General features: G+C 33.9%; 2 protein-coding genes across 2 annotated transcripts; both read left to right on the top strand.

The window, feature by feature from the left end:
• Positions 1 to 443: 443 nt before the first annotated feature.
• Positions 444 to 1,981, top strand: LOC112796993 (uncharacterized). The gene has a single exon (XM_025839705.3). The coding sequence runs from the start codon at positions 500 to 502 to the stop codon at positions 1,820 to 1,822; it is 1,323 nt and encodes a 440-aa protein (XP_025695490.1). The 5' UTR covers positions 444 to 499; the 3' UTR covers positions 1,823 to 1,981.
• A 10,339-nt stretch (positions 1,982 to 12,320) lies between these two features.
• Positions 12,321 to 14,277, top strand: LOC112796995 (uncharacterized). The gene is made up of 2 exons (XM_025839706.2): positions 12,321 to 13,006; positions 13,275 to 14,277. Exons 1-2 carry the CDS (start codon positions 12,410 to 12,412, stop codon positions 13,947 to 13,949), a joined length of 1,272 nt encoding a protein of 423 aa, XP_025695491.1. The 5' UTR covers positions 12,321 to 12,409; the 3' UTR covers positions 13,950 to 14,277.
• Positions 14,278 to 14,591: the final 314 nt, after the last annotated feature.

Here is a 14,591-nt window from a genome sequence, read left to right as displayed (position 1 = left end):
GCACTGCATCACTCAGAAACTCGCCAAAGGCAAATCCTCCCTCTTCTGCTATTTGTTATAAAAATCTTAAACTCGCATCAACTTGTTATATCAACCATTTAAACATATAACCTCAAATCCTCAATCAAACTTTTTATTTCTGTGTTCGATCACACATCCTAGAAAATGTATCACATGTATGTATGTGTCGATTTCATTCTAAACAAAGAAACCATTGCAATTATGACAAAAACCGCCATGTCCTTTGGAAAATATTTCTAGCTAGCTATGAGCCATTGCAATTGTAGTGATGTACCCTTAAAATTATTCCTTGATAATTCGTACATGTTTATAAATAAAATTCTATGACAGGTTCATTTATTTCAATTCATTTCTATTAACTCCAACACCAACGCATAAATTTGTGTCATCTCCTATAATATAGTTCCACTCCGTACTACAACTTCAATATTCAAATTTGTTGCCTTAAAAAGCATAACATTTTATAGGCATAACAATCATGGGTGCTAAGAAAACCTCCAATGATGAGAGTATATTCAGTCATAGCCGCATTACAAAATTATCTGTTGTAATCTATGCCTTGATATTTGTTGTTATTATCCTCTTCAATTCTGATCGAAATATCAATTCGTCGTCTTCTTCTGGTTCTTCATCAGATTCAACTGATAGTTCCACAAACCAAAATCAAACTTCTAAGTCTAGTGATGAAACAAACGACACATTGTCATCAAATTCTGCAAAGGCTAATAATGGTGTAAATTCTCATAGTTTCAACATGGAGCCAAATACGCAAGGAGAGGTAGATTATGAAGAAAATGAAGATCTTATGATTCCATTGCCACAAATGACAAAGCCACAAAGAATTGCATGGTTTAGGTCACAGCTTCCTAAGCTTCAAATGCTAAAATCAAGAAATGACTCTTCATTCCATGCAAGAGTCTCTAATTTCTTCACCCAAAATTGCTCAACGCGCTTTTACGCCATATGGCTTTCGCCGGCGAAATTCTTCGGCCAGAGGGAGTTCATGACTATGGACACCCTTCTTAAGGTCCACCCTCAAGGTTGCTTGCTGATCCTATCAAGCTCAATGGATTCGGTACTCGGGTATCGGATCCTGAAGCCTTTGATAGATCGCGGGCTTAAAGTACTCGCGATTGCACCTGATTTGCCGGTTCTGGTCTTGAACACCCCTGCTGAATCTTGGCTCGAAGAGCTAAAGAGCGGCAACAAGGACCCCGGAACCGTCCCGTTGTTCAATAACCTCTCCAACTTGATTCGCCTCGCCGTACTTTACAAGTACGGCGGCGTTTACTTGGACATAGATTTGATTTTCTTGAAGGACTTATCATCACTGAGGAATGCAATTGGAGCACAAAATATGGACCCTGTGACAAAAAAATGGTTGAGGTTGAACAACGCAGTTATGGTATTTGACAAGAAACACCCTATTCTTTTAGACTTCATTGAGGAATTTGCACAAACATTTGATGGGAATAGATGGGGGCATAATGGTCCATACATGGTTTCAAGAGTTGTGGGGAGAGTTGGAAACACACCAGGGTATGACATTACTATTTTGCCCCCAAAGGCGTTTTATCCTGTGGATTGGAACAAGATTCCGGAGTATTACAAGAAGCCTGAAGATGAAAATGGATCAATTTGGGTGGAGAATAAGGTGAGGGAATTAATGTATGGAGTGGGTACATACACGCTTCATTTGTGGAACAAGAGGACTAGAAAGCTGGATATTGAAGACGGAAGTGTTATGGCGAGATTGTTCACTGATCACTGCGTTGTTTGCTATGGTGTCACCAGGAATTAAAGAGAGTATTCCATATTTTTAGAAGATTTTTATTACTAAATAAAAAAAAAATACATTCTTTCTTGAATTTCTTGATTCATTCTCTATTGCATTAATTTGATATAAAAAGGTTCTTGTATCATCTTTAAAGCATATGTAAATTGTAATGTGTGCTTTAAAAATAATTACTCATTTTCTAATTTTCTGTAATTATTTATAATTATAAATTAAAATATGTAGTTGTTAACACTCCATGAATATACAAAAGTTTTCCAATGTGATCTCTTATATTGTAGCTTTGATAGATGGATGTTTCTCTCTCTGTGTGTCAATTCATTGTGATTTAATTCATAGAATAGAAAAATTATAAATAGATAATGAAAATATTAAACAATGTAAATAATAGATATATTGAATAATTATTTTACTAAGTGTACGAATATTTATTCTAATATTAAGATTTAGATGAATAATTTAAAAATAATATGTTTTTATTTAATTGATATTTATTCATATTATTTAAAAAAATCATTCGTCACCTAAGATAATCCGATAGAATATACTCAATTCCAATAACCATATATGCTATAGCCACACGGTTTTCAAGAAGTGTGTGTGTGGCAATGTTGTCAAGATTTATTTTTTGAAAGATTAAGATGGAAGTAATTGAAATCTATGACAGAGAATTGGAAATGATATATGGTGGGCTTCCAAGAGATCTCAAATTTATATATTGAGAAGAAAAACATAAGATTCTTTTCTAATATGAAGATATAACCATCCAAGATAAAAGAATACTTAAAGTGATAGAACTATTAAACAATGAGAATGTCTTTGTTGGAGAAAGAATAATTTAGGGCTTAAAAGATTATGTAAAAATATTTTAAATAAATGGTTTAAATTGCATTGTACTAAACTTGTTAAAAATATTAGTTTTAACCTAAAATTAAATATATTTGTAGACCGACTCTAACATGGTCTAGTTGAATTAAATCTATAATGATCTTTTTTTTTTTAACAAATTGATGAATGATTTTTTCTTGTTTTTAGACTTTGTCACATGAGCCAGACTCACAACCCATCCAAACAAAAAATTCAAGTTCAATTACTATCCACTATCCAATAACATTACACATGCGCTCTACAACTTTATCTTCTACCTTTTCATATGCATAAATTTTAAGAAAATGAAGATAAAAAAATAAAAAAAAAAAGATTTTAAAAAAAACTTTAAAGACATAAAAATATTAATAACAAAAAAAATAAATTTAAAAAATTAAATTATTTTTGTTCGAATAATAATAATAATAATAATAATAAATATAATAATAATAACAAAAATAATGAGGGTGACATCTAATAATAATAATAATAATAATAATAATAATAATAATAATAATAATAATAATAATAATGAGAGTGATATAGAGTGATGGACCTAGAAAATTTTAGAAGTGGAAACAAAAATTTATACATTAAAATAAATTTTGTTGAACATTATTAATTATATGAAGATATAAAAATTAAAAAAATTAACGAATATTTTTTTTTTAAAATATTATTCATTATATATAATTATTAAAAATATTTTTTATTTTTAAAACTTTAACTTAAAATATTTTAATTAAATTATAGATAACTTGTTATCTTAACTAATTTTTTTATACACATTTAATACTAAAAGACTGTTTTAATTGGCACAACTAATGATATACTAGTATTTATAATTTAAAACTAAAATTATATATAAATACTAGAAAAATTAAATCTATATATAAAAGTAAGTTTATATAAAATAATAGAACCTTAATTTACAATTTTTTTTCTTTCTTTCTTTTAAAAATAATTAAATTTATTATATATTTTTTAATTTAATTTTGATATAATATTAGATGAAAGATTTTGTTCATCTATTTAATTATGTATTGTAATTAAAATATTTTATCATTATTATTTTTAAAAATAAAAAATATATTTTAAATTAGTAAATTAATTAATTCATTTTAAAATTTTATATGCAACACAGGTACATATAATAGAACAAAAGATAAAAAAAAAGTAATAAAGATAAATAAATTAAAAACAAAATAAAATATATAAAGTCATGAAGAGAATAAAATATTAGATTAATACCTAAATTATAATTGTTTGAATTAAAATTTGTAATTAAAAATATCAAAAAGAGAAACAATGAAATTGAAAGATATATAAAGTCATAGAAAGTTATATAAAAAAATAGAGAATTTGAAATTTACTTTTTGATGAACAGCAGATGACTATTAGACAAGGAATAAAAAAAATATGTTAAAAATATAAAAATGAAAAAGAATTTAAAAAAACAAAGAAATAAACAAGGGTGATTTTCTAAGGTTCCTAAACTTAACCAAAACTATATCCAAATCCTCCATCATCCGCTTTCCTCTAGATCTTCCAACTCCGGTGGAATCACACAGACAAACAAGCAGACAATGGCAAACACAATTAGAATACAAGTAATGCAGGTAGCAAGTATAGCAATTAGGCATACTAATTCACAATGGCACTCTCAGTTAATGCACAAACAATAAAATCAAACATATGCATATGATGTATGCATGTCTTATGGCTGATGAGTCTCATCTGTCGGTTATCAATCCAACCCGACATGTCCGACTGCTAAACCTTGGACAGTCCCTCATACGCGCATTCCCAAGAGTCTATGCATAGCTTTTTCTCATTTATAAATAAATTCTGCTCATTAGGGAACCTTCCTGGGGATTTATAAGTGCCCGGTTGCGATGTAGGGTCAACAGATTATCGTGTTTCAACCTAAAGCACATGGTGGCAAGCCACTGCTCTTACCCAGAGAAACTCGTATCTCAGTTAAAAGAAGTGCATAAGCCACATTTGTATTCATATTCATTCATAATCATTCATTATAGCCATAAACATCACATATACGTCATATCTTTGTACTTGATCTCATACATAATTCATCATATTTCAAGCTTACTTCACCTTTAAGTTACCATCCCTTCCTAGCTTTATCTCATCACTAAGCATACAACTAAGGTCAATGGGCTAAAAGAGTAAAAATAGAGGTTTAAAGGTTAAAAATTACGTTTTAATACACAAAATTTCACTTTGCTGAAAACAGGGATTCCGCGTATGCGGGCAAGTCTCACGTACGTAGGGATTTCAACCCGAGAGCATTGGCCACGTCACGTACCAACACTCGCATACGCAACCCCTCAAAATTTCAGGTCTCGCGTACGCATACACCTGCTCGCGTACGCAAGACACCAAACCCGAAGGGAATGGCCCCGTCACGTGCGGGTGTTCGCATACGCGAATTCTGCAGGGTAGGCAAAAATTGTTAAGTGCTGCAGAATTTCAATTATTAACACCAAACATCCGACGCGCATAACTTTTTCGTTTGAAAATATTTTTCATCCATTCTTATAACGATGTAAACTTCACGGACCCAATTTTCATATAAAACAGGTTTGAGAAATTTTGGAGGTTCGGAAGCCGAGTAATGACTCGTCAAAGTTCGACCAAAAATAAGTTTTTCACAAAATTTGTCAAACCTCTATTTTCACCAATCTCATATCTCAATACTAAAACTCTAAACTTTTTGACAACATCTAAACATACCAATTCACATTTCAATGCTTAATTCATTTCATAATATCCCAATACACAACTCCAATAAGCTTAACATCTTCAACTCACAATCAATCAACTCAATCTCAAAATTCATACTCAATTCACAGTCATATACTCAACTATCATCATCACGGTTCATCATTATCAACAATTCACTAATTTTTAATACTATCAACCCATTCTCAATCAATAATACAATTCGACAAATTCCACAACAATTATAACACAAGTCCTCAATCTCGTCAATCATCATTACACATTATAACATGTTCAATCCTTCACCAAAAACCACTAAACATGCATCAAACATACAATTCAACTTATCCTAAGTCGTCTAGCCTATATTTTCACAAGACATTATATATTATATAAGAGAAACCAAAATCATACCTTGACCGATTTCCTCATATAGCCCAAAGATAACTCAATTAGGCAAGGTCTAAGTCTCCTCCACCAAAATTCAGCACCCAAGCTACCACTCAAGCTTTCAATATTCACAATTTTACACTAATTCACATATATACACTACCTAATTCACATTGCCACATTCAAATATACCAACTTAACATTCAAGCACAATAAATCAAGAAATCTGCTAGGGTTCAAGAATCCTCACCTTACCCAAACAACAATAGGACTAAATTAAACAGTTTTCTCAAGCTAGCTTGACCCTAAACACTAAAATCATCAAATTTCAATACCTAATGACTCTAATTTTTCAAAAATTAGGGAAAGAAGAAACTGAGAGTGAGATTGAGAGTTCCTTACCAAATTGGTTATCAAATTTTGTAGGGCTCGATGCGGTGGACGCGCGACCGCAAACGGTGTGGCGATCGAAGTTCGGAGTGAGAAGTTATATGAGATTAAAGTGGAGGGTTAGGGTTGTTTCTTATTTCTCTTCTCCTGCATGCATGCCCAGCGTGTAGCAACAATGAGGAAGAAGGGGGAGGAGCTGAAGCTCATTTGTTTAAGTGAGTTGGTTGGGTCCAGAGGTCCGGTTTGGATCTAGTTCGTTTGATTCGGTCCGTTCGGTCTATTTTTGGGACAAATTCTTTAAAATTAGTGTCAAAATTCATGTTTTAATTAATCTTTTTTTTAATTGCTTCGCATTAAATAAAATAAGTTTTTTAATTTTTAAATTATTAATTATGTAGAAGAGTATTGTATTTGAAATTTGAATAAATATATTTTTTAATAAATTTATTTAAATTATACCACAAAAAAATATTTTGTTTCATGCAAAACAATTTTAAAAAATGGCTTAAAAGATGTTAAGAGTACTATCAAAGGCTTAGATAAATACACGTTATGAGTAGTAAATCGAATCTATTAGTTAAAGCCAGCATGCTAGTAAATCGAAGCTAACAGTATTGATTTATCCTAAACCCTACGTATCGAATTATCCTAAACCCTACTGTCGAATTTACCAGCGAATAAATCCGACGGTAATATATTGCGGGTTAACAAAGCACAGAGTTACCCTAAGTAGGTTTACTGTCAGAATTTTCTGCGAGTAAATCCGACCCTAAATATTGCGCTTATTTTTTCCGTTTTTCCTCCAATTATTACCGGCGAATTTTCCGTCGAAAATAAAAATCCGCCGGAAATATTTTGACCCAATGAATTTGACGCCTAAACCACCGGTAAAGACGTCGGTACTTTGTAAAGCTAAATCTGGCGGTAAATCTGACAGTATTCAGTGCTTTTCTTATAGTGTCTGTTGCTCTTATTTCTTCTTTTAGGAGCATTGATTCTCATATTAGACTTGAATGAACATGTTTATATTATATTACCATCTTATTTAATTGAATGAATATAAGTTTACACTTATTGGATTGAATTCTTCTCAGAAATAAAAATAGCACCGAAATTTGTTTAAAGTAACGTTGGGATTTAAATATAATGATATAAAAAAGTAGAAAATAAATTGCATACTGAAAAATCACATTGATAGATAAAAAGAAATAAAATAGCACCAAAATTACTTAAAGTTGACACAAAAATATCTCATATATAAAACAACACATAAATTTCTAAAAAATAACACCGAAATATCTTCACTAAAACAACACATAAATTTCTTCATCGCCAAAAACTCACGTCCACCGCTGTCTCATCGCCGCTGTCGCATCTGCTCCAATCATCATTCCCACTACTCAAAATCGTCTCCTCCGTTGCAGCGTGTCTCGCGTTGCCACTCATCTCCTCTGTCTCGTTCCTTTGTCGAACAGCCTCTGTTCTGCCATTGCAACTACCCAAGCTCGTCTCCTCTATCTCGCTCTTCCATCGCACAGGAACTTCGTCGCACAGTCCCTGCTTTGCTGTTGCCACTACTCGAGCTCATCTCCTCCATCTCGTTCCTCCATCGCACAACCCGTTCTGCCACGCTCCATCCCTCTTTGCTCCAGTTCGCTGCGCTTCGTCTCATGTGTTCGTCGTACTCTGTAAAATCCGGTTAATTAACGGCTAATTAACCCATAAATGAGAATTTATTCTAGAAAGCCCAAAATGTGATTTTTGTGGCTAAATATGATAGAGGAGATTGAGACGAGAATTTTGGTACCAATTTTATAGAATTCGGGCCAAGATTGGACCGAACGGGCCAAACCGGGCCAACCGGACCCAAAGTGGGCCCTTGGCCCAACATAACTAAACCAAAACCCTAGTTTTCAGCATTCTCTCTCCTCACTAAACACACTCACATGCTGAAAATGGAGGCCATGGAGGGAAGAACACTCTCTCAAGTTCTTTCTCTCACTTGATCTTCAAACCACCATAACTTTTGATCTAGAGCTCCGATTGCCGCTCCGTTTGCGGCCACGTGTTCACCGCGGAGAGCTCTACAAAAATCATACAATTAATCTTGAGGTAAGCCACGTTTTGTTCTTCGAAATTCCAGCCTTGTTTTCGAGTTTTATGAGCAAAAATGTTGAGATTTTGGGCTCTTTGATGTTATAGGACCCAACTCTCTTGAAGGAGAAGGTTAATCTTGTCTCCTTGGACCTTGGGTGTGGTAAGATTCTCAACCCTAGTGTAATTTGTTGTTCTATGATGTTTGGGTATTGAGATGTTGTGTATGGGTATGATGATTGTGGCTTAGGTTGTGTATATGTGAATATTGGAGCTTGATTGGTGATATTGAAAAGCTTAAAAAGGAATTTGGTGGTGAAAAATCTGTTCTTGGAGGTGTTGAGGCCTTGAGAGCTTGTGGATAAGTGATTTGGAAGTGCTCCGGTTGAGCTTGGGAAATCGGCTAAGGTATGGTTTCGGTTTCCCGTATCTAATATGTAATATGGTAGGAAATACTTAGGCTAGAGGCCCTAAGATAGGCATTGAATGGTTGATGTTGTTGAATGATTGAGATATATGATGTGGTCATATATGTGATGATGATTATTGATACCTTGGTGTTATGATGTATGAGAAATATGCATGTTGTGATATATGCTTGATGATTGGTGATGGTTTAATTCTGGGTTGAACCATGTTGATGGTGAGTATGATATTGATTGTGTACAATGATGATTTAGTGGAATTGGTGTTGTTGAGAATTGGCATGAGGAAGAGTACATGATATGTCAATATGTTTGAGTTTGAGCCACTTGGGTGAAGTGGGTTAAAATGATGAGATAGTGATTTTGATAAATTGTGGTAAAGTGTCAATGTGTGAGTTGAAGAGGCTTGATGTTGAAATTGATATATTTTGATTGATTTCAAAGAAAAGGGATGAAAATGGCATGTTTTGATTGATTTTGAAAAGAGTTGAATATGGCTTGTTTTGAAAATGGCACTTTGTGGTTTTTATGAAAAACATGATTTTTGGGCATACTTTGGTGGGACATAACTTGAACTACGGATCTCTGTTTTGAACCAAATCTATTTAGAAATGAAATTGGATCCGGGATGTCCATGCCGTTCGAAGAACGGGTGAAAAACGATTTAAAATGAGAAAGTTATGTCCGTTGGAAGATTGGGGTTTAAAACTGTGAATTCTGCAGCTTTTAACTTAGAAAAATTTGTAGCAGAATGACCCCCGCGCGTAGGCGCACTTGGCGCGTACGCGCCGTTCTTCTCGAAAGCGCCATCCACGCGTGCGCGTGATATGCGCGGGCGCGCCGATTGTGCTGCACCCAATGCCCAGCCATTTTCTAGAGAGTTGTGTGAAAACTGTGCCAGCTTTGTGCCTGGGGCATGAGAGTACCCACGCGTACGCGTGGTTGACGCGTGCGTGTCGTTTGGCTATTTTTCAATCCACGCGTTGGCGTGCATGACGCTTACGCGTCGATGAGTTTTCGAGGCCATCCACGCCTGCGCGTGGAGTGCGCGTACGCGTGGCCCTGTTTTCATCCCAAAGTTGATTTTTGAGTTTTAAAAGCCAAATTTCATACTTCTAAGCCTCCGATCTCACCACTTATGTCTTAAATCATTATGACATGCCTAGCTATTAAAAAGGGGCTAGTGAATGAGGTAACTTGCGAGTGAAGCAAGGGAAAAATGAATGATCATGAGGATCAAAGATGATTATGTGAGATGCGGAGGGTGGTGGTGGAAGTGCTTATTATGCCATGGGCCGAAGGGCTGCAATTGTTAATGAAGCAGCTGGTTATGGATTTAACCGTGAGCCGGGTGGCTGGTTATGGATTTAACCGTGAGCCGGAATGGCTGTGTATGATATGAATATTGGCTGGTTCTGGACTGAACTGTGAGCCAGATGGCTGATATGGATGTTGATCCATGGATGAGAATTCATGCATGTTTATGCTGAATTATTGATAATTGTGATTTGCACTTCCACTATCTGAGATACGAGTTTCCCTGGGTAGTAGCAGTGGCTAGCCACCACGTGCTCCAGGTTGAGACTTGATACTCTGTTGAGCCTATGTTGTAAGTGTGGCCGGGCACTGTGAAAGACCCGGATGAGCTTGCCCCCATAAATATTCACCAGTGAGGGTGATGGATATAGATCATGATTATGATTAAGTTTATGACAAGTATAACTCGAGTTGGGGATGCGTGACAGAGGGACAGTCCAATGGTTAGCTACCAGGACTTGTCGGGTTGGCTTTATAACCGACAGATGATATCATCAGCCACTAGGGACAGGCATTCATCATATGCATACTATATGAATTGTTTGATATTGCCTATTTGACTGCATATTACTTGCTAATTGTCTAAATGCCTTACTTGTTCCTAATTGTATATTTCTTGCTTGATATAACTGTGTTTGCTACATTATACTCCTGCTGGTGGTTGGGAGGTCTGAAGGAATTGGAAAGGGAAGTATTAGTTAGACTGAAGAATCTTTAGTCAGATGCCCTTTATGGTTGAGCTTGTTTATAAGTTTTGATATTATTTGGAGGAAGTTCTAGGATTGCCTTCGGCTTTCCTCTATTATTATGTATTATATATGTGGAAGCTGTTACCATGCTGGGGACCTCTGGTTCTCACCCATGCGGGTTTTGTGGTTTTCAGATGCAGGACGTGAGGTTTCCCGCTGAGGCATGCTGGAGACTTCTAGATTTGCGAAGATCCTTTGTTCTCGGGACTATGTTTTGGTTTATATGTTTTGCTTAGATACTTTTATCTCCATTAAATAATACAAACTGTGATGACTCCTCTTATGAGAGATTTTGGAGAATAGGTTTTATGTATTTGTGTCCCTTTGGGTTTCCTTTGGGGTTTTCCTTATTTTATCATATGTATATATTGTTATGCTCGGACCGGTTATCTTCGCAGCCGGATCTTGAGTCTTGATATTCCTGTTTTTGACACTCCTTTGTATATATATAATCACGCGTTGGTTATCCTTGTTCGTTACGTTATCGATCGGAGTGTTGCGCTTTTGAGTTGCGGTTTTTGTTTACCCCTTTTTCTACACAGGCTCCTAGTTATAATCAATCATTCATACTACTATACGTACTAAATTTTTATTTTAGAGGTCGTAATACCTTGCCATCTCTAAATTATGACTTAAGCATAAGACTCTGTATGGTAGGGTGTTACATACTCCCTCTCCCTCACCTCTGTGCTCTATGCTCTGGAAGGTATTTTTAGTTTTTCCATTTTTCTGAGTTAATTGTTGTTTCTCTGAGTTAATTTCCTTAATTGTTGATTGTTGTTAACAGGAGAAGATTGTTGATTGTTGTTTTTATTGAGTTAATTTTATTAAATTATTGTAAAATTTTGGAGTTAATTTTGTACTTTTGTTCTAAACTTCTGATTTTGAGTTCATTTCTGTAGGTTTTTTATGTTTATGGTGATAGCAATTTTTTTAGTGTGTTCAAGTCATGAGAGATTTAAGGTGGTTTTTGATTTTCTAAGTTAGTTATCGTTGATTGTTAATTTTTTGGAGTTTAGTGTTCTTGAATTTGTTAATTTTGTTTTGCTATGTTTTTGTTCTTTGGCTTTTTCTTGTTTTGCTATGGCTATTGACATGTTGAGGTTATGCTATTGAATTTTTAGTAATTGTAATCTATATTTAATTAAACCGCTTTCATCACAGTTGGATTTCGGTTAGATCATTAAATTATTAAATCAGTTATTCGATCGGTTCATTGACTGATCCAGTTTTTATAATTTTAGTATTTTGCTTGGTTCCAGAATTTTATTGTTTTATTAAATGAAGAAGAAAAAATAAGTATAAAAAAAGAGGAGTTATTGGAAGTAATTTTATACAACTATTTTATTTTTATCTAAAATGAATATTTTTTTTAATTATCTCCTTTAAATTCATGTGTGTATTTATAAATGTAAACTTACTTAAAACGACAGGAAATATTAAAGTGATTAAAAAGACACTTCAAAGAGATTAAATACAGATGTAAAATGATATTCAAAGTATTTTGTGAATGCATGTCAATAGGGAATACATAGCCATAGGTTCATTCTTTCCTAAGGTTTCTCACACAATTGAACAAAAAGAAAAAGGCTATTAATCTTTAGGCCATAATAGCCATTATGGGTGCTGATCAGAAAATCTCTCAGAATATCAATGATCACGCCGGGCTACAAAACCGCGTTACAAAATCAATTGTTATCTTCTATGTCTTTATTGTTGCCACTATGTTCTTCATCAATTCTGATATAGATATCATTTCTAGTTCTCCAGCACTCTCATCATTTGGATTCATAATGCAAAAACAAACTCATCAAGGTGAAAAGAGTGGTGTGAATCTTCAGCTTTCCATAGAAAAAAATAATGAAGAAGAAGAAGAAGAGAATCTAATTCCACCACAAAATGTTACAAAAGAAGAAAGAATGGCGTGGTTCAGGAAAAACTTACCTAAATTTGAGATACTCAAATCAAGCTATAACCCATCTTCAGCTTCATTTCATTTAAGGGTCCTCAGCTTCCTCACTCAAAATTGCTCAACATTTTTCTTCGCCATATGGCTGTCGCCGGCGAAGAATTTTAGCAAAAGGGAGTTCATAACGTTCGACACACTTTTCAAGGTCCACCCTCAAGGATGCTTGCTGATCCTATCAAGATCCATGGAGTCGAAACGAGGTTACCGGATCCTGAAACCGCTCCTAGACCGCGGCTTTAAAGTTCAAGTAAGAGAATAGTCTACGAATTTATTTCTAAAACTATTGATATTAACAGCTTAGTTCCTAAAAGACCAAAATAAATTCATGATACTTGAAAGATTACTTTATTTCATAATATCATCTCGGTTTCACTTTTCCTAACTATAATGCATGAGTTTTTTTTTTTTTTTAATTTTCTCGAAGGGATAAATTGTCAACATTCGTTTAAAAGTAAAACTATCAATATTTGGAATTTTCAATTTATCCAAGACTAAATTAGTTGCTTACTCTGCAGGCAATTACTCCGGATTTGCCATTCTTGGTCAAGAATACCCCAGCTCAATCTTGGCTTGAAGGGATCAAGAATGGCAACAGGGACCCTGGATCAATCCCAATATCTCAGAACCTCTCAAATTTGATGAGGCTAGCAATGCTATACAAGTATGGTGGTGTGTATTTGGACACAGATTTGATCTTTGTGAAGGATATGTCAGAATTGAGAAATGCAATTGGAGCACAATTTGTTGATCTAGAGACAAAACAATGGTTGAGGCTAAACTCAGCAATTATGATATTTGACATGAAACATCCAATTCTACTTGATTTACTAGAAGAATTTGCATCAAGTTTTGATGGTAATAAATGGGGTCACAATGGTCCTTATTTGGTTACTAAGGTTGTGGGGAGAGTAGTTGAAGGTAAACTAGGGTACAATTTAACTGTTTTGCCACCTAGTGCATTTTACCCTGTGGATTGGAACAAGATTAAGGACTATTACAAGAAGCCTACAACTGATTCTGGAATAACTTGGGTGGATAATAGGTTTGTGGAATTGATTTATGGAGGGAAGACTTATGCACTTCATTTGTGGAACAAGAAGACCAGAGATCTTGCGATTGAAGAGGGAAGCGTCATGGAAAAATTGTTCACTGATTATTGCCTTACTTGCTCCAATTTTACTAGGACTTAGTCAAGTAATTTATTTTCACTGCTGAAAAAAAAATATTACCTTAGAGTCATTTTCAGGGAAAAAAGATTATTCATTTTATTTATCATCTTATGGATTATTTAAAAATTTAGTCTCTTTTTAAAATTTAATTTTTTTGTATTATAATTTTGTTTTTATAGTTTCACTATATTCACTCTATTATAAATCTATTTTAGAGAGTAGACTTTGGTCACAAACCTATAAACCTATCACTAGATATGATATAATGTTATAATGTTATATCACTCTGATTTCAATGTAAAGTGAAGCTTCATTGTATACTCTGTTTTACATAAGGTATGGCAAATTCTAACAAGGAAACCCTTCTCATTTCTTATGCACAAGAGCCAAGCAGGGTAAACGCAGGTCGGATTGGATATGGTCAAAATTTTAATCTAATCTGCATTAAAATTATCAAATCGAATCTTATATTCATAGTTTTTAAGTTTAGATTCGATCTATATATTTATAGATTGGATCAGATTGAATCTCAGATATATTTGCAAAACATAAAAATATTTTAAAAAATTTATTTTTATTAAAAAAATATCAATAAAATTCTTTTTTCCCATGCTTTTAAATATATTTACTCTTAAAATATTAGTTAAGATATATATTTTTTTA

Source organism: Arachis hypogaea, chromosome 4, assembly GCF_003086295.3.
Source record: "Arachis hypogaea cultivar Tifrunner chromosome 4, arahy.Tifrunner.gnm2.J5K5, whole genome shotgun sequence".
NCBI lineage: Eukaryota > Viridiplantae > Streptophyta > Magnoliopsida > Fabales > Fabaceae > Arachis > Arachis hypogaea.
This window is presented reverse-complemented; position numbering and strand designations above follow the sequence as displayed.

Excerpts from the sequence above, each read along its gene's own strand:
- LOC112796993 (XM_025839705.3), top strand. The coding sequence starts at position 500 with ATGGGTGCTAAGAAAACCTCCAATGATGAGAGTATATTCAGTCATAGC.
- LOC112796995 (XM_025839706.2), top strand. The coding sequence starts at position 12,410 with ATGGGTGCTGATCAGAAAATCTCTCAGAATATCAATGATCACGCCGGG. Across the intron at positions 13,007-13,274 it reads ACCGCGGCTTTAAAGTTCAA|GCAATTACTCCGGATTTGCC; the intron begins GTAAGAGAATAG and ends CTTACTCTGCAG.